Below are 24,200 nucleotides of genomic sequence, written 5' to 3'. Positions count from 1 at the left end.
TCAACAATCTGATGAGCCACTCCAAAGAGTAGCTTAATTGGTAAAGTATTTCAAATATGTATGGAAGGGTTTGGATTAGGGCTTGATACGAGTTAAGTCGAGCTTAAATAAGATTCGATTTGTTTTTTGCTTGTTTTTGGTGAGCCCAAACTTGGGCTAAAATTTAAGTTTGTCAAGCTTGCTAAACACATATTTGTATTCGATTCGTTTTATAATTTTTAGTATTCAAGATTGACTCACACTTAGCTTGGATTTATGTATTCTGAGTCGGGTTCACTTTGACCAACTCTGAGCTCGTATTTTAGGCCCAATAGCTCAACTTTAGGTTCATATTTTAGGGAACAAATGGTGTTGTTTGTTTCAAGTTAATTTTTTTTTCAATTGAGTGAGGGCTCATGACCCAAGCTTAGCTTACTCAATCCATATTTGGATTCAGATTCACATTCGTTATTCACTTAAAATTTAGGCTTGAATTCGTACTCGAGCTTGTTTAAACAAAACTCATTTGGAATTTGAACATACTCACTTTAAATCTAATCATAGTTTAGATTTATGATTTAATGACAAGTCATATTAATACGAAATTTTTTTTCTAATAATTTTATATCTAAATTAGATAAAGAGATAAAGGGTCCAACAAAATTTGTTTAGATTTACTATAATATAATTATTATATTTAATCCCTTAATTACATGTAATACGGCTCTTATCTTAAAGATAGAAAGTTATATAAAGCTAAAGGGATGATAATTTTTACATTTAATATTATTATGCTGTAAAATTATAATTAAAAATACTAATAACATATTAGTAAAAGTATACTTCACAATTAGTGCACTAATTGTTGGTAAATATTTATTTTTTAATATTTAATATTTATTTTTTTATTAATTAACAAAATAATAAGTATATAAAATTTTTAAAATTAACTAATGAGTTGAAAATTTGATCATACCTAGGGTGGAAATAAGTCTTTTGGCCTCACTTTCGCCGTTGGTTCGGTAGCCACAATCATGGAAATCCCGTCAATATCTTCCCGAAGAATTCTTGTCGCCGTAAGAGGAAAAAAGAGAAACAAACAGAAGAAATTAGGGCCCTGAATTATTTCAACTTTTGATTTGACCATTATTTCCTTATCTTATCTTTATTTATTTATTTATTTTAAAATTAGAAGATGACTCTTTATACTCTCAGCCAATTTCTGTGCTTTTGAATAGATAAGACATATTTTCAAACTGAACAAGAGTCAATTTTGTCTACTTTTATAAGGGTTAACATATCCCTTTCTTTAACAAATATTTATAAATTATCACTTCTATCAAAAGAATAGTTACAAATTTATCTCGAATAATTTAATGTGTCACACATGAAAGTGATAGTGGGCCAAATTGGACCATATCAGGTCAATCTTGAAGCTACCCACCAAGCCAAGTTCAAGTCCATCCCGTCCCTTGGCAGGTCTTTGTGTTCGACTGGTCCGATAGAAACTTAGGGTTCAAACGTACGACTCAAAGCTCCCAAGCTCATGTCCTCATTAGCGCGTAGCAGGTTAGCTTGCGTGTTTTTACAAGCAAACTCACTAAATTATAAATTTTTAATAATTTTTATCAAATTATGTCAAAGTGGCTTGTAGACTTTGACAGAATTATGTGGGATTGGACAGGGCCATAGACCGGCCCAACCCTTTTAACACCTCTAATCTCAGACAAAAATGTGAATTAGATCAGGCAACCCTTGTTGTAATGCTAACCTTCATATTGACTGAACAAGAATTGAAGCTAATAAAAAGGTTTTACTGAGTCAGCCTGATTAAATGAATGCTGATACAACTACAGCTGCATAAATATACACCAAATCGCAGATAATGGAGAAAGCTCATAATCAATGTAAATTGGAGCACATCCTTTCAGAAAGATTGTATATCATCATGAGCAATCAGCCTTAGATTTCAGTAGAGTGACTGCTCATGATGTTATATCGTCGAGTGTACCGCCATCAATTAATCAGAAACCTTCTCTTCCTCTACCGAAACCCTCCGCCCAGAGACGACGGAGCCCAGTAATCCGCTCCACTGTCGCTCCCGACTTGCAGTGTGCATGATAATGGAACCAGGCACAGCCCTCTACTCCTCAGATCTTTCTTTCCTTCTTCAACCAACTCCTAAATAAAATTATTTTTATTAGTTTTTTTGTACTTATCACTGAAAAAAAAAGGACACCGAATAATTATTTATATTTTTTTAAAATTAAATAAATTTATCTTTTAATAATAAACTTTTTAAATTACTAGAAAAAATTATATCATTATCTATCACTGTAGTTTCTCCCATTAAAAATATTAGATAGAAACTACATATACCTGCTCAGAGGCCCCTTTCCTCTTGATGCAGTTATCATTCAGAAGCTAATCAGTGAAACACAAGAAGTTTAGTTGATTTTCTCAATTCTCAAACCAAGCAATGAATGTAAGTTGAGGAATCTTCTTGACAATAATAAGTACATTGATGTAATTATAAAAATTTAGTAGGCTGAATGACTAATTAAATAATAACATTGACACTCTAAAATATATTTTTATTATAATATTTGAAAAAAAAATTATGTAAATATCCTTTGAAATTAGTTTTTTAAATTTAATGGGTGAAAATAATTTCACCAAATTTTGGGTGACCCTTTTGCAAATTCAAGTTCTCACTCCTACACTGCCCTTTTAAGAGGTACTGGATCCCGTAAAGCTTACCTGACCAGGGTCTTCAGGAAATATACAATTCCTCTCTCCTTGAACCTAACAAGAGATTTTATAATCAATAACCAATTAATGTCTTTGGGAAATGAAAAATATTTATTGGAGTGTTGTGGGTTTTGTTTACTTACAGGATGTTGCTGCTGCCTCACACCCAAGTACGGTAGGCTGAGAGCCTGTTTTTAAGGAGGAAATTTGAAGAAATAAACGACTTTTGTTATAGTGTGCTTTCAGGTTTCCAGATGTTAGCAAAAGGAAAGGAAAGAAGAAACATCACCTCAATTTGACTCTGAAGGAATCTGATGTACCCAATAGTTTCTAACAACACTGAGGCTGTGTCAGTCTGCAAAAGTGACAAACCAGGCAAACCCATATTAGATTTATGCTTTTTATCCTTTGATAATTACTAAAATACATAAATATATACTCAAACTTGAAGATCTACTCTTCCTAATTACATAAATTGGTTACCTTTCCAAATGGAGAAACCAGCTGGTGAAGGGCAGTAACTCTGTCTCCTAGCTTCTCCTTCCTCACCTAGTTAAGCATTAATAGAGAATACATGGTGATCTATCAATAAAAATAGCAGGAGAATATTTTTTTATAATTTTAAAAATTTCCCAGGTGGTATCTATTCTTAATTGTTTGATAGTTGAAGAATCGCCATGGTTACAGAAAAGGACAATCAAGAAAGACAACAGTTCATCATCACAGATTTTAGTGCTTGTGTTTTTGTCTGTGTGTGTCCTTATGTGTGTGCGTGTTCAAGAATGAGACAGGGGGAGAGAGAGAGAGAGAGAGAGAGAGGGGAGTTCTTCAGTCATTCTTAAGTTTTATGAATACCTTCAACTTTGATTGGGTTGCAGCAGCAGGCTGATTCCTGGCTTTCTTCGCCGCCCCACCAGTCGCAGTGCTATTGCACTACCCATGAAAGAAAGGAGAATAAATGTATTAATAAACAATTAGCTAACCCAGTTCATATTGACAAAAGCTTAGCTTTATTTATGATTATCCATAACTTTTTCTAGAAAAACAGATATATATACATCTGGGCTTGAGGACCTAAGAGAGAAATCTTGGAACCCTAGAGTATTGAGCAATATTATAAGAAAGGAAATAATAAAACTATAAATATAAATAAATTATATAAACTTTTATATATACAAAATTATATGTATGAATTGAGATTTCAGTATATAATTTAGTGATATTATTGTTTATTTTTTCGTTATTTTAAAATTATTTAATCAAATATATTAGGTTATATAAATAAATTTGTTTATAGTTATGATATTACTCAAAGGAAAAGCAAGCACAGCAATAGTAGTTATCTCTCTCTCTAAATCTCACCTCAGAAAATGGATCCGGTGGTGGGTGTCTCCCATCAGCTTTGTTGGTGGAAAAATCCAACATGTTGCTGCTGAAACTTGTGACACATGACTTCGGCGATGAAACAGGCATCATTTGTGACCAAGTAGGTTTTAATGGTGCTGCCTGGAATTCTTCATTTGCAAGTCCATATATAAAGCTGTTTTGATGGTTTTCTCGCTTCACATTCACAGCTGAAGAAGTGGAGGAATGATGCAATACTTGTTCCTCCCAGCTCTCCATCTTCTTCCCATGAAGATGCCCCCTTTCATCTTCCTCCACCATTCGACCACTAATAACAACATAAAACGAACCCAATAAAAATTCTTAATTAATCGTCAATATTTCATAAAGTAACCGATGAAAGAGATCATACTAAGAGATTTACAAGAGGAGTTGACTCCACGACTCAGGAAGCCCCTGGTTATCATCCCAAGAAGAAGAAGAGGAAGGAGGAGGGAAGAAATTAGGATGCGGCAAAAAAGGAGAGGTTTGGGGTGAAGAGGGCGGCCTCATGCTATTGATGTTCCACAAATTAGGGTTTCCGGCCATCATCTGCTGCACCGGTGAGCTCTGCAAAACTCCTCTATTCATGCTGTGCCCTTTGACTGATTTACCCAAAAACCTTTCTTTTTCACACTTTGTATTATGTGTTTACTTTTGATGACCTGGGTTTTGTTTCCTTGCAGCTTCCAAACAAAACTTCGTAGAAAGTTTGAAGAGGTTAATTAAGTAGCAGGGGAAACCAAAGAGTTATTTTCTCGAGAGAATTTGAATCATGGCATGGAGGTTAATTTGAGAACCTTTTTTGTCTTTGTTTTCTACCTTTTCTTTTATGTTTTCCTTTTCTTTCTTGCTTTTTCTCTGCTTTTGCTTTATCTCAAAGTGGGACAGAAAAGGTGCTACCAATTCTATATATTAATTTCACTAAACTTACTCTTGGTGTACAGTTTTTCCATCTTATCCATGAATATATGTGTCTCTCTACCACTTTAGAGCTCTTAAAATATTTATCTAATACAGTCAATATTGAAGAAAAGAGGGCTTTGGTTTGTGAAATACGCATGCCTTTTTCAGTCCACGCATTTGTGATAGAAATTGTCCTCCAATTTTTCTCATACAAACATCATTTAGACATGTTTGTCAGAATTCTATAATATACGATAAGTATTTCACAAATAAAATATAATGTATATTCTAAAGAGATCGTTTGATTTATATTATAAAAAAAGTATTTTGATAATATTTCATTTATTACTTGTATTTTGGTTTTTTAATAATTAAATATTACGGTAATTATCAATGATAATATGATAAATAATATACGTAATAATCTAATTACTACTTTAAGTATTAAAAAATTACAAAGATAATCTTAATTTTATTATAAATTTATTTTTATTTATTAATCTTTTAAGACTAAAATACTTTCACATTTAGTTAATATAACAAATAATATGAAATATATTTTATAATAATTATAACCAAAGACATTTTAATAAAATAATATTTTAATATTCTTTATTATCTTTAATTAAACACAATAATTATTTATATTTATCAATTTTTACTAAATTTTATCAAATATTACACCTAGTAATCTTCTAGATAATTTATCTTCAAAATAATTTTTTACCCAAACTAAACATTTTCTAAAATTTATCGAAGTAATACGATATAATAAATGTATTATATGAAACGATACATATCTTACTATACAATATAAATTATTGATATAGATTGATACATTTTTTTAGAGAAAATAATAATGTGATAGGAATATATATGAAAAATTTAAATTTTTTAAAGATATTTGTGATATATTTTAAAATAATAATGTGTCAATTAAAATTTTTATTATTTTATTAGTATTTAATTATTTTATTTTTAAAAAAGCACATCCGACAATTTAATAAATACATAATATATAATATAAAAAATAAAATTTTAATACACAATTTGATTACTAAACAAATAGATGTAACAAGTAGCCAAATTCATTCTCGTACTGTATGTCATATTTTTACTAAATTTAGTCCAATATTTCATTTTAAAAAATGCAAATAAATGCCAAATTTATTCATGGATCTTTTAATTTTCTTTTAATTTATTGATTGTAATCTTTATCAATTATTTTCAGTTTATAATTTATCTAATATTGACTCAGGAATCAAGAGGGTTTATTTTTAAATCGTCTTACCATTGAAGAAATAAAATTATATATTTATATTTTTTAATATATAATTTTAAATTAAAAATAAAATCATATTTAATTATATAAAAATATATATTTTATATTATTTAAATATTATATATATATAAATATAAAATTGCTCCCACGGAAATAGTTCACCGACCAAAATATACGTCACGCTGATGGGCTCATTTTGGAGGTAATTGTTAAATTACGAGAGAAAGAGGCGTGAGGGATTTGCGGACGCGTAAATCGAAAGGTTAATCTAGGGTTTGGAGATCCCTAGCCTTAGCCCTCTCTCGGGTCTCCAGAGGGAATGATTGCTCTTTCCAATAAAAATAATGGCATTCGGCCTCTCCTCCGTATAAATTATCCATACAAACAAAGTCAATAAGTTTCGGCTAAGCTATTATTCTCAAATGAGTAAATCAAATTTTACGACCCAAGGTTTAATCTACAATTTCATCGAATCCAAAATTAATAAAAATTTTCAAAACTTTGAATATCCAAATAACACAAGGACCCTTCTATTTTTTTTTAACTTTTATCCTCAACCATATCTACCTCCACTCTCGTTCGGCCCCATCACCTTCCTTCCTTTGGCAATCCATCCCTCACTACTAATCCATTCTAAAACATAACAATCTTATATTGTTTATAACATATAGGTTTTCTAATAAATTAAAAGTAAATAAAATCGTGATTAATTTATAATAAATTATATATCTATTTATAGATTATGAACGACCTTTAACAAGATATTACGGTCATCTAACTAATAAAATTTCAACATTAAATTGAATGTATTTTTCAATGGTATAGTTATTATACAATTGGATATTCGGTGGGTTAGTCCAATGAACATGTAGTCATTACGTATTCATATGTTGTACCAGATTGACAGTAACAATCTTGACACACGAGATCTATCACAATCTTTTGGTTTGGTCATTCAACATGATGATAACCTTATCATATTATATATGCCATTGGTTAGGATAATACTAAGACTATGAATATTTCTAGATTGACCACTATACATGTTTATAGGGTTTTCATGATCAAGTTACATTGATCTCTCCTCATAGTTTTACTAATCTAAGGACATTCATTATAATTGTATAAGTACATATACATGTAATAATAGATGAATAATTGTCAAATTTATTCTTAATAAAATACGACATATTGTTGAGATGAAATTACATAATTAACCTTTATGATTGGTTCTAGAGCACCTACTCTAACACCCATTTGATCGGTGATGTCTTATCTTTGTTTAAAATCAGCTCAATGATGATCATACCTTGCTAATTATAATACCTAAAAGAAATCAACTCTTCATCTCATCATACGTCTTCATGGAGGCATGCAAAGTTTTTAGGCCATGAGTTTTTTCTAATAGTCATCATGAGGCTTCATGCCTTTCATGACTATTGCAAGGCCTTTATTTTCCTCTCCCAAATCACGAGTCAACTCAGTCATGACGATTTGATTAGTCTGACTAAATTTAGCTTCTATTATCAATCAACTATCCTTTTTTATATGGGTAAGCAGAAAAACATAGGTGGTGGTTAAGTATAAACAAATCTTTTTTCATCGTTGACAGTATGGTACTGTACCTTCGAATCTAAACCGTTGAGCTAGATAGTAGCAAAACAACAATGTTAAGGGGGAAAATGCAACTAGAAATGGTTTCTAAAGTGGCAAGAATATATGTTACATGTTACGGTTGAACAAGGGTCAAAGAGTCAATTTTTTAAGTATGAGGGGTTAAGGTTTTATTTGAGAAATAAAAAAATAATCATTATATTGATATATCGTAATTTTGATAAGTTGTATTACCCTTATGCTCTTTTATAATTTTTTATATATATATATATATTTTCGTTAGTAAAGTTAAATATGAAAAAGTAAATTATACATGTGATTAGTGAAAAATGTTTCAAATCTAGATTGGGGAAATATTAATCACTTTCACAGTTACCATTAATAAAAAATATTAACGGGAAAATGTCTTTTCCTTACCGCTCGTTTACCTGTTTTCTCATGTTTATCTTCATACATTCTTCCACCTCTCCTTCCCCAAAAAACAACAAACTTCTCTTGCTTGTCCTTACCTTCTCCTCTTTTATTCTTCTCTCTCTTTTTATTTAATTCTAATTAATATTAATTAGTTAATAAATCTGACAATTATCGTCAATTTGAGTCAATTAATTTCGTCTTTTGTTGAAAAGTATTAATTAAATAATACGATGCTGACACTTGGGCAAGTAAATATAGCTTTCTTGATTAACAATCAAAATCAGTTTAATTAATTATGATTATAATTATAATCAAGGCTGAAAATCTTGAGACTTGATATGTCGGTTCCTTGTACTCGAATATTATCCATCAAAGCTTGTGTAAATTTTGGTGTTATCTTTTTCATGGGAGTCGTTATCATTTGCTTAATATATAATATCAAGGGTCCGAGAGAGTTCATGTGATTTAGACCAAGTTTTGCATTGAATTGAAGAGAAATAGGAAGAAGATGAAAGGGGTGTCTTAGCGGCTCGATTTCAGATGTCAAAGATAGAGAAAAGAGTATGTTAATGACGATTTGAAAGTGAAAATTGAAGGGAGAGTGAAACTAAAATCTTTCAAAAGGTTGTGGGATAATTGTAAACGAGAAAAATATGAAAAATTGAAACTCTAAACTTGCGAGAAAGGGTAGAGAGTCAATTTTTAAACTTAAAAAATACAAATTATTAGTTTTTAATATTAAGATAAGAAAAAGAGATAATTTTTTTCTCTTTAAATAAAATCTATAAATGACGATTTTATCTTTGATAGTAATAACAAAAATTAATAAATAAATGAGTATTTATATTTTCAAAATTTAATAGATGAAAGTTCAGGGATGCAATAAGCCTTGGGTGGGAATAAGTCTTTTGGCCTAATATATAATATTAAGTAATCATGCCTAGAGTTAATCTATTATTCCTCGAAATAATCTTGAGACGGCTTTTACGAAACCTTAAAACCATTTTTCTTTAATGAGAAAATTTTATTTTAATTAAATTGTTTTTACTAATTGATTCAATTATATTAAATAAAAAAATTTAAAATACAATAATTAGTCTCCTAACTATTAAGAAAATTATATCAAGAGTTTAATTTAGAGATAAAAATCATATTCCTTGTTAAAAACTAATGCTATAAGAAGGCAATTGATGTTTTACATCAAACGAAGTAAAATGCGTGTGGGCAGCACATGTCACATGATAACAATGTGAGGTTCACTCGTATTGGCCCCTCCAGCCTGCTGTAATTTCCACAGCGTTGAAATTTGCCTAAAATTGATGGGCACGTAGTTCTATATATGGTTGAAAAAAAAAAATTGTGACAAAAGAATATTCTCCTTTCAAACCGAATAGTCGAAACATTGGGTTAATTCAAAGGTAATTAAAATTACGTTTGGTTAGAAATGATTGGAAGATATTAATATATTATTTTATTTAAATAAATTTAAATATTATTATTTTAAAATATTTTTTATATTGTTTATTGTATTTATTAAAAATTAGAGTATTTTTATTTTAAAAAATTAATAATTAAATATATAGTTATAATAAAATTTAAGAGTATCTGATAATATTTTAATAATTAAGATAGAGATGATTAGTAAATTATATCTTATATTATTTGTCACATTATTATTGATAATAAATTATTATTGAAATCTTTTATTACTTATAAACCAAACAAGGTAATATAAATAATAAAAAATAGAATATCAGAATAATCTTTATAAAACTTCAACTAAACACTTTTTAAAGGTTAATAAAATTGGTAGAGTATTATAATTTATAAGAAAAATGTCTGGATTTAAACTTCTACCAAACTTATAAAATATTGACTCGTCTGGTGTGATGGTTGTAGCTCTAATGTTAGATATTTGATGAAACAATTAAATGATGTATCATTATATGATTAAATAATATTTTATTTTTAATTTAAAATTACTAAATTATAATATAATATATAATTCTATATTAAAAAATATGTATATATAATTTTACTATTATATTTATATTACAGTGAATATGAAGATGAAAAATGGCCCTTACCATCACAATAATAACCGATTTTATATAAAATTTTCAATTATATTATTGAGAACAGTGTTAAATGTGATCCCGGGAAAAAAAAAAGGTTAATTGGTTATATTTTGAACACGTGTAAAACTAGGATTAAATGTTGGATATACAGCTATAGTAAAGAAGCGAATTAAATATTATATCCAAAACACGCATACATTATTTAAATTTAACATATGATTTTAAAAGTTGGATCAAATCAATTGATCTAATCAATTAACTTGTCAATCATTAATTAAATTAATTTTAATTTATTTATTTGAAAGTTATTTTTGTAATTAAATTAGATTAAACTATTAAACCATCTTATTAAACTAAATATAAAACTAAGTTCAAATTATCTATTTAAATATATATATATATATATATATATATATAACAATGAATTAAATTTATTTTAATATTAAATAAATCAATTTATATATAAAATTGTAACAAACATGATGAATGGATAAGTTATAAAAATAAAAGCAGAAAATGAAGTGGAGTCCCCTCTAAGACACGACACGTAGCATAATGATGGCTTAGCGTGCACGCATTTTGAAGCATATATCCATCCGTAATCAATCTTTTCCAACATGTTTTGTTTCATTGAAATTACTCAGAATATATTAATTGCAACGGCAAAAGACTTATTCCCATCGAAGGTGGAGTCCTTACGTTTGCGCGAATTAAATTAAAAAAATTAATAAGTTTTTATTTTTTAAATATAATTTTTACTTTTTATATTAATAACAAAATTAAATAATAAATAAATATTTAAAATTTTAAACTTTATTAATTAAAAATTTTACTTAATCTATTGCCTAATTAATAATAGCAATAGATTAGGTAATGAAATTCATTATAAAATTTAAAAATCGTTAAGGATCTGAGGATCCAAGTAGAGTAGAGTAGAGTAGATTATAAAATAAACAAAAGGCATCAATCATTCTCAGAATGAAATAATTGCATAATTCCAATTTAAATACTGATCCCAACAATCCTACTCTCTTATTCTTTTGTCTTTTTATATCCATTTCCACCTTCATTATTTTTATTATTATTATTATCATTTTTAATTATTTATGTTTTCCCACTTTACCAATATAGTTTCTTTAACTTGATCATCTCATTATGATAATTTAAATCCCATTACATCACTGTCTTCTTCATATCTTTTCCGTACGATTCGATTTAATACACTTTCTTTTAAATTAAATTAAAAAATAAAAACTCTTCTAAATTAAATTAGATATATAATATGATTAAATATTATTTTATTTTTAATTTTTAATTATTTTATTATATAATAACATATTATTGTTTACACATAAAGTTACGTATATAATACTATTCTTAAAATTATTTATTTTTAAATATATATTATTTAATAGAATTAATAAAATTATAATTTTTTAAATATAATATAATCATATAAAATAAATATGAAATACACATACTTATAAGAAAACAAAATAAATATAAAAAAATAATTATGCATCTAATTATTTATTACAAAATTTTATTAAATATAATAATATATATGTATTTTAAAAATAAGATTTATGATTTTTAAAAACTATTTTTAAAAAATTATTAATTAAAATTAAACTATTTCACCAATTAAATTAAATCAAATTATGATTTTTAAACCATTAGATTTAATTTTATAATTCAAATCAAATTGTACACTCCCCTATCTGCAACCAAACCTATTTGTTTCAAACTGTGTACAACGTAATATTAACCGGTGATCACTGTGCTAATTTAAGATGCACAGGATGAATGTGGAAGAATGTTTTTCTTACTATAGAGACGAAAAATACCTCACATGACAGATCACATGACTGACAGCCTTAAAGTTAAAACGAACTTTATGGCCCAGGTCTTGTCCAAAACACTAGCGGACGAGATGGGTTAGTGGCCCACATGGGTATAACACGTGTGTTGTAAAATCAAGCATGTTAAAAAAATCAAAATTCAGTGAGGCTCACATGGCAACCGGAAGGGACATTCAATTTGGTAGATACTAGAGGATTTTTTAGCAAACTAAAATGCAACTAACAATTTATTATTATTATTATTATTATTATTATTATTTTCACAAAGAATCTGCCAAAACCGAACTATCGTATAAGATCGAAATTAATTATATTAAATAAAATAAATTTTAAATTAAATAACTAATTTTATAATTATTAAATTAAATAAATTTTAATTTTAATTTTAATAAATCATTAAAAAAACTTAAATTTATATTTTTTATATATAAAATTTTCCCATTTATTACTTAAACGGTAAAGTTTGAATTTATTTTATCACTTCAAAGTCAAGTTATAAGAGAAAGTGAGAGGTTAGTAGGCTTTCAATGTAGGGTTTTCATAAGTTTTTGGAGTATATTGGTTAGGCCTAGTGTTGTGGGCCAACGTATTTCATGCTTAAAAAATCAACCTTGGACCCACTCCTAATTGACGTCATCCTCACGTCAATTATGACATCACATCCCATTTCATGACAACAAAAAATTACATAAAAAAATAATCATATAATTATAATTTCAAACATGGTGATAAATCGGATTGACGCGCTATAATCATATCTTATCAAGATAACAGTAATATAATTTTTTTTAACTCAAACATGACATGTTTAATCAATCATGTCAAATCTCTCAACTCTGACATAGATATGTTATATATTATCTATGTATTATATAGTTTATTTTGATTGACAAAAAGATACAATATGATACACCTGTCATGAATATTAAATAAGTTGTATCATATATGAATCTATACGTTGACGTATTTGTTAAAAGACAGAACATATAATATGCTATAATGTAATCGGATGTTATTTTATCATTAATATAAAATCGCTCAATTATATGATTCTATATCATCTATATATTTATTTATATATTAAAAAATATATATGTATAATTTTATTATTTATTTATTTATTTTCTAAACAAAAACCCCTACTTAAACCGGATTGCTACTAATTTTAAATCTAATAACAGATCTCATAATCATTAAATCAGGTAAATAAAAAGTATGATTTTGATCTACCCTAAAAGAAAACTTAAATGTATATTTATTTTTTATATATATAACATTTTCTTTTATTACTAAAACGACCTCCTAGGGGGTATTTATTAGGTATTTTTGCTTGTAATTATTTAAATTTCTTTTTAATTAATTGATTACTTTTACTAGGCATATGAATCAAATCATGTACATTGATTGGATGCTTAGCATTGCCACAAGATAGTGTCAATATAAATACAATTTATTGATAATTCATTTTGATAAATTTTAATCTTTTATTAATTAAATTATGTTAATTAAGCATTTCAGATCAATAAATTGAAATTTTTTGGCCATTCAAGTTGAAAAGATTATATTATTTTATTTCATTATTGATTTAATTTCTCTAACTTATCATATTTTTTGTTTCTGACAATGTTATTTTACATAACAATTATATTATTCTTAATAAAATATTTTAATAATTTTTATATATAATTATTTTAATCACTTTCATGAGTTTTGGACAAAAAAATTTTTTTTTTAGTACATCGAATCAAGCCCTTGATATGACCCATGGGCCTCATAAGATCTGTAAAAGTATTCCTGCGGGCTGTGCCAAAAATAGGGGCCCAACCACGGCCTAACCCTATCATGTTTTTGAATGTTTTATAGTTGTTTCAACTGGTCGAACCATTTAAAGTTTCTAAGCTTTTGAAAAATATTATTTATAAATTAATAATAAATATACATAGTTATGACTTTAAAGTGTATATTATAATAATATCTATATAAATAAATTATCTAATAAAAAATAAATAATCATATTATCCAATCATAAATTATCATCACAATTTATATGAATAAATTAATTTTATATGTATAGTTTAATTCTTAAGACTATCCCTCGTTTCTTTGGATGTCATGGTAGCAATTATTGGAAGGTCGGCCCATTTTAGTAATTCCGGCCTGAATAGCCCATCAACCATCTATTTTCCCAACAACGAACTCAACTCTCCAAAATTTCAAATAAAAACCCTAACAGTCATCATCCCAAATCTCTGTCTTTGTGGTTATTGAAAATAAAATAAAATAAATCCGCCATGTATCAAGCAAGAACATTTTTGTCAAGAAGCTTTGCAACTCTCTTAAATCATCCCCTGCGAGTCTGCATAGTTGGCAGCGGACCAGCCGGCTTCTATACAGCTGAAAGGGTAACGTAGGCTGGGATGAATGATTTTTTTTTTCTTTTAATTTTCTATCTTTCTTTATTTATTGGTGGATTTATGAGGCTTTGAAAAATATTAGACATTAAAGGCGCACCAGGAAGCGCAAGTTGACATCATTGATCGATTGCCAACACCATTTGGATTAGTACGCTCTGGTGTAGCACCTGATCATCCGGAAACAAAGGTGAGTTACTTCATTTTTGCTTCCATTTATTCTGAATTACAGCAGCTTGAATCAGATTGTGTTTGTGGCATAATTGATATACGTGATTTACCTGGGACAATTTAAAAAAAAAAAATGGTTCTCTTTTTTCGGTGTAATTGTCTTTATTGAGCTTAGTTTAGCAGAAAAATTGCAACAGATTGTGATTAACCAGTTTTCTCGAGTGGCACAACATGAACGGTGCTCATTCTTTGGGAATGTCTCTCTTGGTTCTTCCATTTCTCTCTCAGAGCTCCGTGAGCTCTACCATGTGGTAAAATACCCACCTTAAATGTGTTGTTTTTCTGGTAACAGCATTTTCCTTCTAGTCTTTTCATTTTGAATTTTCTCAATTTTAGCTGGAATTTGAACAGGTTGTTCTTGCTTATGGTGCTGAAAGTGATAGAGTTTTGGGTATACCAGGAGAAGTATGTATATCTAATGCCTAAAAAGTGTTGTTAGACTTGCTTTTTTAGTATAATGGTGCTCAACATCCATATTGTTGTCCACAAAATCATTCATTTCATATTTCAAATTATATGATTATGAATTTTTCAAATGGAGTTGAAATTAAGATTGTTCAAATTTTCCTGTGTTGAATTTTTTGTAGGATCTGTTTGGAATACACTCAGCTAGAGAATTTGTTTGGTGGTATAATGCACACCCAGATTGTAAAAACCTGAATCCTGACTTGAAGAGCACTGATACAGCTGTTATTCTTGGTCAGGTATTCTATAGATTAGTGTGAAACCAGGTTGATCACTGGATTCTTCCATTTTTGAATGACACTTTCTATCAGAGGGTATGCAATTTGTAGAATCTAAAATCATTTATGAATCTTGATTAAATAAGGCACAGTTCCAAATTTAAGAGGCATCTTGGAAGTTAGCAGCTGGTTGAGGAATTGATTAGTAAGGAACATATCTGTAAAATCCAAATACAATTATTTATATGTGAGTTAACTTGTGGCTCCATTTGAACTTTAGTCAAGTGGTATAGGGGTGGACAGAATAGGTACAGGTTCAAATTTTACTGAAAAAGGAAGGACAGTGTGACATCAATTGCATTGATCTCAGCTGGAGTGTGGTTGGTGAGGTCTTAGGTTTAAATCGTACCAACAAATTCAGAATTCTAGTAACTTAGGAAATATTAAATGTGGTCTTTTGCCAGACCTTGCTTGTTAGTTGTTGTAAGATTTTTCAGTATTATGCTTATTGGAGACCTAATAGACTTTCTTTTAATTTCACTACACAATCCACCCCTCTCAACCCTTCCTCATGCACAAATTTAAATTAAATGGATCCAATTGAGGGGATGTGATCCTTAGACCTCTTGCTTCCATGGCAAGAAAACTGAATAATTAAGCTAGTCCGTTGGGCATAGAGACCTAGTAGATTAATTGGCAACTAATTCTTATATAGTAAGAACACCAAAATGGAACCTTAATTCATCCCATGAGATTACCACTTCATATGCTCTGCAACTCTTGTGAGAAACTGCAAACTAATGATATGTCCAGTGGGAATGACTTGAAAATACATTCCAGGGAAATGTAGCTCTTGATGTTGCTCGTATTCTCCTACGACCAATTGAAGAACTGGCAACAACTGATATTGCTAGCCATGCTTTGAATGCTCTGGAGGAGAGCTCTATCAGGTTTCTTTTCCATCGTTATCTGTTAGTTCTTGAAATTCCTTTCTCTCTTCTGTCTTTACTGATATGAGTGTAATTACAGGAAAGTCTATCTGGTTGGCAGACGTGGACCAGTCCAAGCAGCTTGTACCGCTAAAGAGCTCCGTGAATTACTTGGTAATTCTTAACATCCAGCCTTTTCCACTAATATTAACTGCTTTATTTACATCTTGACTTTTTCCGTGTCCATGGTTTTTTAATTTTTATTTGTATTTAACTGCATTCAGAATATTGTGCCTGCTGTGGTATGAAATCCTTTTATAATCACGGAACTTACAGAAATATACAATCTTCTTGCAGGCATTAAAAATTTGTTTGTTAACATAAAGGAAGCTGATTTGGTCAAAACCCCCGCAGATGAGGTATATTTTAATCCTTAATGTTTTCTGTGTACCTTTCTCACATGAAAAATCAAATATTTGCTTTTCTGTGAAAGAGAAAACTTAATAAATATTTTGGGGTTTGCCACTTTTTTTTTTCCTCTTTTGATGTTCTTTGTATCTTGATATTGTATTTTGGCAAAGGAAGAGATGAAAAACAGTCGAATTCAGAGGAGAGTATATGAATTGCTCTCTAAGGCTGCTGCTTCAGCTTCTTCCCAATCTAGCTCAGGTCAACGTGAACTTCACTTTGTTTTCTTCCACAAACCTGATTGTTTTCTTGAATCAGAAAAAAGCAGTGGCCATGTGTCGGGTGTGCACTTTGAGAGGACAGTTCTAAAAGGTGTTTCTTACTATACATGTTTGTCTATTAGTCTTCATGTAGCTTCTGTTTGTTTCTCATGTCTTAGATTGCTGGATGCTCATGAATTGCAAGATGCAAACAGAAGTAGATTAATCATCAGAGTGACCTTGTGCTAAATTTAAGAATAAAGTTATTTCTTTTAATTTTTAAGTGTTATGAGTAATGAGGAAGCTTAGTCAAGTGTTTTTTAAAATATGGACTTTGGGAAAATGGTTTTATGAGGTATTTCTCTTTTTACATTTTGTCTATTTGTCTCCATGTAGCTTTTGTTGGTTTCTCATGCCTCAGATTGTTGGATGCTAATGACTTGCAAGTTGCAAACCTAAATTGATTGGTCATCTCATTGACCATGCTTTAAATTTTGGTAGCTATCTATTTCTTTAAGTGCCATGGGTATTAATGAGTGGGTTTTGTCAAGTGTCATGAAAATTTGCACTGTTTATGAGAAGGTTAAAAAAAAAAAAAGCAATGATTTGACTTATGAGTTGATATATAAATACAAAGAATCACTTTGTCTTATTTAGCTTCAATTTGTAGCTGTTGGCCCTGGAAAACAGGTTGCAGTGGGTACTGGAGAATTTGAAGATATTGACTGCGGGTAATATTTTCTAGATAGCAAGTTTTCTCAATTCATATATATTTCTACTATCAAGTTTTTGGTCTTTTAGCTGACTCTTTATAGGAGCCTTCATGCAACTATTCATGAATATTTTTATTTTATTTATCTATCTTATTTGAATATGTCCTGATTATGCCCCATAACTTGATCGGAGAGGCAAATTCTTTTGAGTTTTGGAACTAATAAGTTTACCTGTTGATGCCTTGATCCTTGTCTCTGCATCAATGAGGAACTGAGCGATCAATGAAAAAGAGGAACTAGAGGGCTAATGTTTTGTTCAGTTTGCTTTCTTGAATTCAAGTGACTTTGATTTAGTATTGATGGAAATTGTCCTTCTTGTTGGTAGGATGGTGCTAAAGAGCATTGGTTACAAATCAGTACCAGTAAATGGTCTACCCTTTGATCATTGCAGAGGTAAAAAGGATAATTGTGACATTGTCTTGTGGCATTATTATCATTTCCTGCTCATTGCTTGTAAATCATCTTACGGCTAGAGAAACTATGAGACATTTATGTATATCCCAAATCACTTATTTATTTTAAATTTCAACAGACATACTACAAAATGATTAAAAAACTTAATGACATTATGATGTATAACTAATTTGTGCTCAACTCTTTAAGTGATATCCTTTCTGAAAGTTTTCTGAGTTTAATCAGTGTGGGAAATCATGATTGGGATTTTTTAGGTTGGAAACCTTGCTTGTATTCTTGAAGCGATGGTTGTATTATTGTGTCTCTTGAGTTTCTAAAACTTTTGAGTTTTTCATATACGTACCTGTATACATACAAGTATGTATGTATGTATTCAGTGCAGAAGAATACATACATACTTACTTTTTATGAGACCCATCTCAAAAGCCATCTGCCAAAAAACATTTTCACACATTTTTCTAATGTATGTGGTGCATGCTGAATATTGAAACCGAATCACATACTTTTTATGAGACCCATCTCAATTTTCATGGCATCTTTTTCAGGTGTGGTTCCTAATGTCAAAGGTCGAGTTTTAAGTGATGATTCAGGAGTTCCTACACAGATTGAAAATGGCTTGTATGTTTGTGGGTGGTTGAAGAGAGGACCAACTGGGATTATTGCTACAAACCTCTACTGTGCTGAGGAAACTGTAAGTCTTACATCTTGAGAAAAAATTGTGCGCTTTAATATAAGAGATAAGGAATGCCTTCATCAGTAGTTCTGTTTGAATATCTCACTGCAAGCAATCTATGCTAGAGTTAAACTTTTGCATTAGTTTACATGTGGTGTTGACCTGTTTTATGACTCCATTACTGAGATGGTAGGTAGCTAGCATTTTAGAAGACCTTGAAAATGGAACATTATCATCCGAAGACAGTTTGCCGAAACCTGGAAGAGAGGGACTCCTGCATTTACTGGATAGTAAAAATGTTACCCCTATACAATACAGCGGTTGGGAAAAGATCGATTCCTTGGAGAAGAGGCTGGGGGGTTTGAGTAACAAACTGCGGGAGAAATTAACATCATGGGAAGAGCTGCTAAAAGCAGCCACAACATAAATCAAAACCTGGACAAGAATATTACAGTTTCCTTCAATTTATTTATTTTGAATGGTGAAAAACTTTTGTTTCTGGCACAAGAGGATGGAATGTAAAACAAGTGAGATTTCATTCAATTTTTAACACTGATGTCATAATTGGCTTATTATTTACTTCAGTTTGTATAATTTATTTTTAATCATGATAATGTTACATTACTGAGATGGTAGGTAAATTTGTTTGTATAAATATAATTTTTAAAGATGAAGGTGAAACAGTGGGGAAATATGTTGGAATTTAATAATTAATGCTTTGGTGAAATATAGGATTTGGAATTTGTCTCAGTACTAGTGCCATTGTTTATGATAAAGTTCCTTTAGCTCCATCTTCCTGCAGGGTCAACTCAAGAATTTAGCCTGTTCTAAGTAGAAAACGAATAATTTATTTTGATACCCATCGGCATCGCAGGCTCTGCTGTTGTAACCCAACAATATGAGACACTTTGAGTTGGTGTTGTAGCTATAGATGAGATTTCTCATCAACAACCAAGTTATACAATAATGATGAATCAGAGTATATGTGTGTGTATTTAGGGCCTCCTCTACTCGTAGTAGTTTTTATATTTGTAAGATTTTGGAGATGTTACGTGCAAATAGGAATTTTTTTAAAATTTATTTATAAAATTTTAGATGAGAGGTTACATGTAAATAGGAATATTTGAAGATTCTTAACTCAAATATGATTTTGAGAATTTTTTTTTTATATTCTAATTAAACTGAAAGGGAATACTTATAATTATCAAATTATCCAAATTGGAAAAATCCCTTGTTACAGAAAAGAATAGGATAATCTCTTTTGAAGATTTTGTAGAGATCTATTACTAAGTAAATGTATTCTTCTTGTTATAGGATAAAAAGTTTATCTATGTCTATCAATGTGTAATAGATAAAGGATGATCTTATAACTAATCACTAGTCACTGATCTTTGACAAATTGTCATGTGGTTAGTCACTAGTTACAATTACTTAAACCAATTTCCTTAAAATGATATTTTTTAGAAAGATATCTTGTGGATAAGAGAATACTATACGATAATGATAGTTCTTAGAGTGTAAGAAAGACTTTAAAAACTTCTTTTGATGATTATCACATTGAAGGTTAAAAAATCGTATTGACAGAATGTCTTAGTTAACGTAACTATAACTCCATAAATTTTAAATAGTGTATAATCTGGTCATTTAACTTTTCCATGAAAGGTGATTGGATGAACATTGTTCATTTCACAAGATAGTCTACTTGTGTTTGAGAATGATATTCAACGAGTAGGATTGATTTCTATTGGTTCCCTCAACTTTGCTATATAAAAAACGGAGTTAGCTCCACTCTCTCACACTTCAAACACTCCTTTCCTTGACCATCTCAGAGCTTTGTCTTCTACCGATCGATCAAAGGAATGCCTTCACCAGTTAATAAAATGATTAGTCGATCAATCTGAGAGTCTTCGATTGTAGATAGCTTGATATGTTTTATTGCTTTTGTATAGGAGAGAGCTATGGTGTCACAACATTCTTGTGTATGGTAGGAGAGGGGAGTTCGCAGTCTTTGTTCTCTTTGAAGAGAGAACGTTATAAATGAGCATTCATGTCACTTTCCTAGTCTAAGTTCTTGATCTTTTCTTTTGGTGTTACAACATTCCTGTGTATGGTAGAAAAGGGGAGTTCCTAGTCTCAGTTCTCTTTGAAGAGAGAACGTTATAAATGAGCATCCAAGTCACTTTCCTAGTCTAAGTTCTTGATCTTTTCTTTTTAATGTATTATTATTGCTGGTTGACCATGGCTGTAAAAATAGTTTGTTTGCTTTAGGCACATCAGTCTTGTGCCACCCACATAATTTTCAATGGCAAACACGGTCTTTTGGTCAAGTCAGTTAAAGTGCTAATTAGTCAATAAATTAAAAGCTGAAAATTCCAACTCTTGCAACAATTAATAGAAGATACCACAATACTCAAATATAACGTTCAAACTATTCAATTATGAAAATGACACCAAAACTGTAATTGCCATTCCTTTCCTTCTACCGACATTAGATTTGGCAGGTTGTCTTAAGGTCCAAAACTCAACAGTTTTGCTTTGCATTTTGAGGCAAGCCATGATAAAAGAACTTCAGTTCAAGTCTAGTATTTGATGCTAAATTTAAGTAATTACTACACCTAATAAACAAAAAATTATACAACATATCGATAGGTGATATATCGGCCAGCAGTCTCACTTGGCCGGCTAATCTTCACAACTTGTCCACGCTTCAGCCCATAGTATCTTGCAATTGGATCAGTCACTTGAATGCGCGGCAACTGAGCTCCAACCACCCCAGGAGAATAGGAACAGTAGAATATCAGGAATAAATAAAACCAAATTGAGCTGTCTGTATATAATGCATGTACTACAAAATTTCACACCTGGACCTCTAGTAATAATAGCTCATTATGGTAGTTCACAAAATTAAGAACACATTATGCAGTATCTAATTTAAGATGCTCCCAACAAGGAGAAGTCAACCAGATATTTAAGCCAAAAGGTAAAACTTCTGTGCAAGCCGGGCTCAGGACTCTCAAAGAGTAAATTAATCATAGATCATTAACCAAGTCATTGAGAAAACTACAATTACAATTATATAAGCCAAAAGGCAAAACTTCTATGCAAGCCAGGCTCAGGACTCTCAAGGCAAAACTTCCTATGAGCACGTTAGTAATGGCACCATAGATCAAACAAAGTGTGTTTTAAACAAGATATCTAGATTGTCAAAACTTACTTGTGTTTCCTTCACTGTGTACCTCTTCAGCAATGTTTTCTTCTCTTCATTAGTAAGCACCTGATGCTCAGGAACAAGCACATGTTCTTTGATGTTGACTAAAAGCTCTGCCTCCTTTATAAATTAAGCAACAAAATTAAAAAAAAAAGTTTAACATCATCCTTCACAATACAGAACATAATGCATTACTCTTACAACAAGTGAAGATCAAAAAATGAAAAATGAGAAAACCTTTGAGTAAAATCACTCTTGAAAATTATCAAAAAGAAGAAAGAAAGATATGAGAAAACCTTTTTGTGTAACTCACGGGTACTTCATCAAAAGCAACATTTTGGAAACCAATTGATGTCTATGCTTTAAGTCATTTGAACTCTTATGTAGTACGAAGGATTGATCACGGGTATTGAAAATCCCATGATTTACGACTATCAATCCATGGAATAAACCAAAGTCTTCAGTGAAGTAAACGATAAACATTTTTTCAACAGAAATCTTTAGGTACTACTACTACAATGGACCACATATATACAAATAATCATTAATATAATTAATTCATCAAATGAAACCACTAGCCAAATAATGCAGAAGCAACTAATTTTACCTGGAAAACTTCTAACTGGAATTTTGCAGAGATCTCATTTATACATGTTCGTGCAAAGGGGGTCAAGTTCTGTTGAACCACCAATATAGCTCTGAACACATTCTCTGATTTCATACGATTGGTATAGGTCTTCATTGTCTTAACGCCAACTTTTTGTTCGTCGGGAAAGAAAACATAAATCTGGGGCACAAGGAAAACCGATAAGGATAAAACAAAAAAGAAAAGCAGATAACAAAGCTTGGGTACCCTGTCCACGAAGTCAATGCAATCATATATTTTTACAAATTGACCTATAAGACCAAAATCGAACAAAAATTTATAATCAGATAAGCATTGGAAAACTAAATGACAACAAAAAAAAAAAACAACAGGAGCAGTCTAAAGTCACAATACCCATGAAAAATACAATACTTATGCTAACAATCAAATGTATACCTGATCAGAGCTATTGTTTCGCATTGCTTTATTGATAACCAGGTCCTCCCTTTTCATGTTTTCACCATATTTCGAGAGGAACTGCTCTTTGGTCATGTTAATTTCAAAATCTCCAACAAAATAACCCCGATCCTTCAGCATCTGCATCACTGTCTTCCTGATTCTGAAAAGCCTTTTGATTTCTTCATCCGACAGAGTCATCTTTCACTGGTAATAGGTATCAAATTTGAAGTAATGAATCAAATGATTCAATCTTTAACGCATTGTCATTCTACCACTACTGAATAAAAACATAATCAAGTTTCCACATATAAATAAATTAGAGCTATTCACTTTTACGCATAAGAGTTCAGCAAATAAAATAAAAAATCCCCGTCAATCTAACCAGGCCCTAACAAAATATAATAGTTTCTAAAAGAAAAAACGTAAATAGCAACCATCTCTCAAACCCTATAAAACGATCAATTACTGCCGAAGGAAGAAGTAAGAGAAGGTAACCCAATGCAAAAGCAGGAGCTTGCGCGTGTGACCGTAAACCAAACCCTAAGTCCTGAAAAAGGAAGCACACTTGATCCCTCGGTTGCTCTTGAGCTCTTCAGTAGTCTATTTATACTTTATCAAAGGCGGCTAAAATGAAACAAAAGCCGCGCTGATTCTGCCATTCGCTGGATCCAAACCTAACTGGTATGGGCTCGAAAGTCGGTTCAGTTCTGTTTGATTCGATTCGAATTTATTTATTTTGAATATGAATTACGTTTAAATTAAGAGATTTGACTCGTTTTAAAATTAAATTGAACTTATGTTATAGAGAGTTTAGCTTAATTTGACTTGTACCCTAGATATATGGTTTGATTTGATTTAAACTTGGCTTGTAAATTGATTTGAATTATATTAAATAA

At 30.2% G+C, this 24,200-nt stretch overlaps 3 protein-coding genes across 8 annotated transcripts; 1 reads left to right on the top strand and 2 right to left on the bottom strand.

Annotated features, from left to right (window-relative positions):
* Nucleotides 1-1,734: 1,734 nt before the first annotated feature.
* On the bottom strand, nucleotides 1,735-4,982 carry LOC123193899 (transcription factor bHLH68-like). 2 transcript variants are annotated; one of them, XM_044606971.1, is made up of 9 exons: nucleotides 4,499-4,979; nucleotides 4,093-4,402; nucleotides 3,586-3,663; nucleotides 3,214-3,279; nucleotides 3,020-3,085; nucleotides 2,874-2,918; nucleotides 2,740-2,784; nucleotides 2,359-2,403; nucleotides 1,735-2,160 (listed from the first exon to the last, which is right to left on the bottom strand). In XM_044606971.1, exons 1-9 carry the CDS (start codon nucleotides 4,702-4,704, stop codon nucleotides 2,023-2,025), a joined length of 999 nt encoding a protein of 332 aa, XP_044462906.1. In that variant the 5' UTR covers nucleotides 4,705-4,979; the 3' UTR covers nucleotides 1,735-2,022. The 2 variants fall into 2 exon arrangements, with proteins under 2 accessions (XP_044462906.1, XP_044462907.1); XM_044606972.1 differs by lacking the exon at nucleotides 2,359-2,403 and having other exon boundaries at nucleotides 4,499-4,982.
* A 9,490-nt stretch (nucleotides 4,983-14,472) lies between these two features.
* LOC123193844 (NADPH:adrenodoxin oxidoreductase, mitochondrial) lies at nucleotides 14,473-19,675 on the top strand. Its single transcript, XM_044606911.1, has 13 exons — nucleotides 14,473-14,671; nucleotides 14,766-14,870; nucleotides 15,049-15,162; nucleotides 15,263-15,316; nucleotides 15,499-15,615; nucleotides 16,435-16,544; nucleotides 16,624-16,697; nucleotides 16,881-16,942; nucleotides 17,105-17,303; nucleotides 17,862-17,922; nucleotides 18,290-18,357; nucleotides 18,924-19,069; nucleotides 19,245-19,675. Exons 1-13 carry the CDS (start codon nucleotides 14,561-14,563, stop codon nucleotides 19,476-19,478), a joined length of 1,455 nt encoding a protein of 484 aa, XP_044462846.1. The 5' UTR covers nucleotides 14,473-14,560; the 3' UTR covers nucleotides 19,479-19,675.
* Nucleotides 19,676-21,468: 1,793 nt separating this feature from the next.
* LOC123193863 (DNA-directed RNA polymerases II and IV subunit 5A) lies at nucleotides 21,469-23,959 on the bottom strand. 5 transcript variants are annotated; one of them, XM_044606933.1, is made up of 5 exons: nucleotides 23,800-23,959; nucleotides 23,302-23,508; nucleotides 22,867-23,046; nucleotides 22,266-22,379; nucleotides 21,469-21,807 (listed from the first exon to the last, which is right to left on the bottom strand). In XM_044606933.1, exons 2-5 carry the CDS (start codon nucleotides 23,500-23,502, stop codon nucleotides 21,682-21,684), a joined length of 621 nt encoding a protein of 206 aa, XP_044462868.1. In that variant the 5' UTR covers nucleotides 23,503-23,508; nucleotides 23,800-23,959; the 3' UTR covers nucleotides 21,469-21,681. The 5 variants fall into 5 exon arrangements, with proteins under 5 accessions (XP_044462868.1, XP_044462869.1, XP_044462870.1 ...); XM_044606934.1 differs by having other exon boundaries at nucleotides 23,739-23,945; XM_044606935.1 differs by having other exon boundaries at nucleotides 23,751-23,945.
* Nucleotides 23,960-24,200: the final 241 nt, after the last annotated feature.

This window comes from Mangifera indica, chromosome 13 (assembly GCF_011075055.1).
Source record: "Mangifera indica cultivar Alphonso chromosome 13, CATAS_Mindica_2.1, whole genome shotgun sequence".
Classification (NCBI taxonomy): Eukaryota; Viridiplantae; Streptophyta; class Magnoliopsida; order Sapindales; family Anacardiaceae; genus Mangifera; species Mangifera indica.
The sequence above is the reverse complement of the archived record's forward strand: the minus strand, read 5'-3'. Positions and strand labels throughout refer to the sequence as shown.

Excerpts from the sequence above, each read along its gene's own strand:
- LOC123193899 (XM_044606971.1), bottom strand. The coding sequence starts at position 4,704 with ATGAATAGAGGAGTTTTGCAGAGCTCACCGGTGCAGCAGATGATGGCC. Across the intron at positions 3,664-4,092 it reads CACCGGATCCATTTTCTGAG|TGCAATAGCACTGCGACTGG; the intron begins GTGAGATTTAGA and ends TTTCATGGGTAG. Across the intron at positions 2,919-3,019 it reads TCCTTCAGAGTCAAATTGAG|GCTCTCAGCCTACCGTACTT; the intron begins GTGATGTTTCTT and ends CCTTAAAAACAG.
- LOC123193844 (XM_044606911.1), top strand. The coding sequence starts at position 14,561 with ATGTATCAAGCAAGAACATTTTTGTCAAGAAGCTTTGCAACTCTCTTA. Across the intron at positions 14,672-14,765 it reads GCTTCTATACAGCTGAAAGG|ACATTAAAGGCGCACCAGGA; the intron begins GTAACGTAGGCT and ends GAAAAATATTAG. Across the intron at positions 14,871-15,048 it reads CTGATCATCCGGAAACAAAG|ATTGTGATTAACCAGTTTTC; the intron begins GTGAGTTACTTC and ends AAATTGCAACAG.
- LOC123193863 (XM_044606933.1), bottom strand. The coding sequence starts at position 23,502 with ATGACTCTGTCGGATGAAGAAATCAAAAGGCTTTTCAGAATCAGGAAG. Across the intron at positions 22,380-22,866 it reads TCCAGTTAGAAGTTTTCCAG|GAGGCAGAGCTTTTAGTCAA; the intron begins GTAAAATTAGTT and ends TAATTTATAAAG. Across the intron at positions 21,808-22,265 it reads ACACAGTGAAGGAAACACAA|TTGCCGCGCATTCAAGTGAC; the intron begins GTAAGTTTTGAC and ends GTTGGAGCTCAG.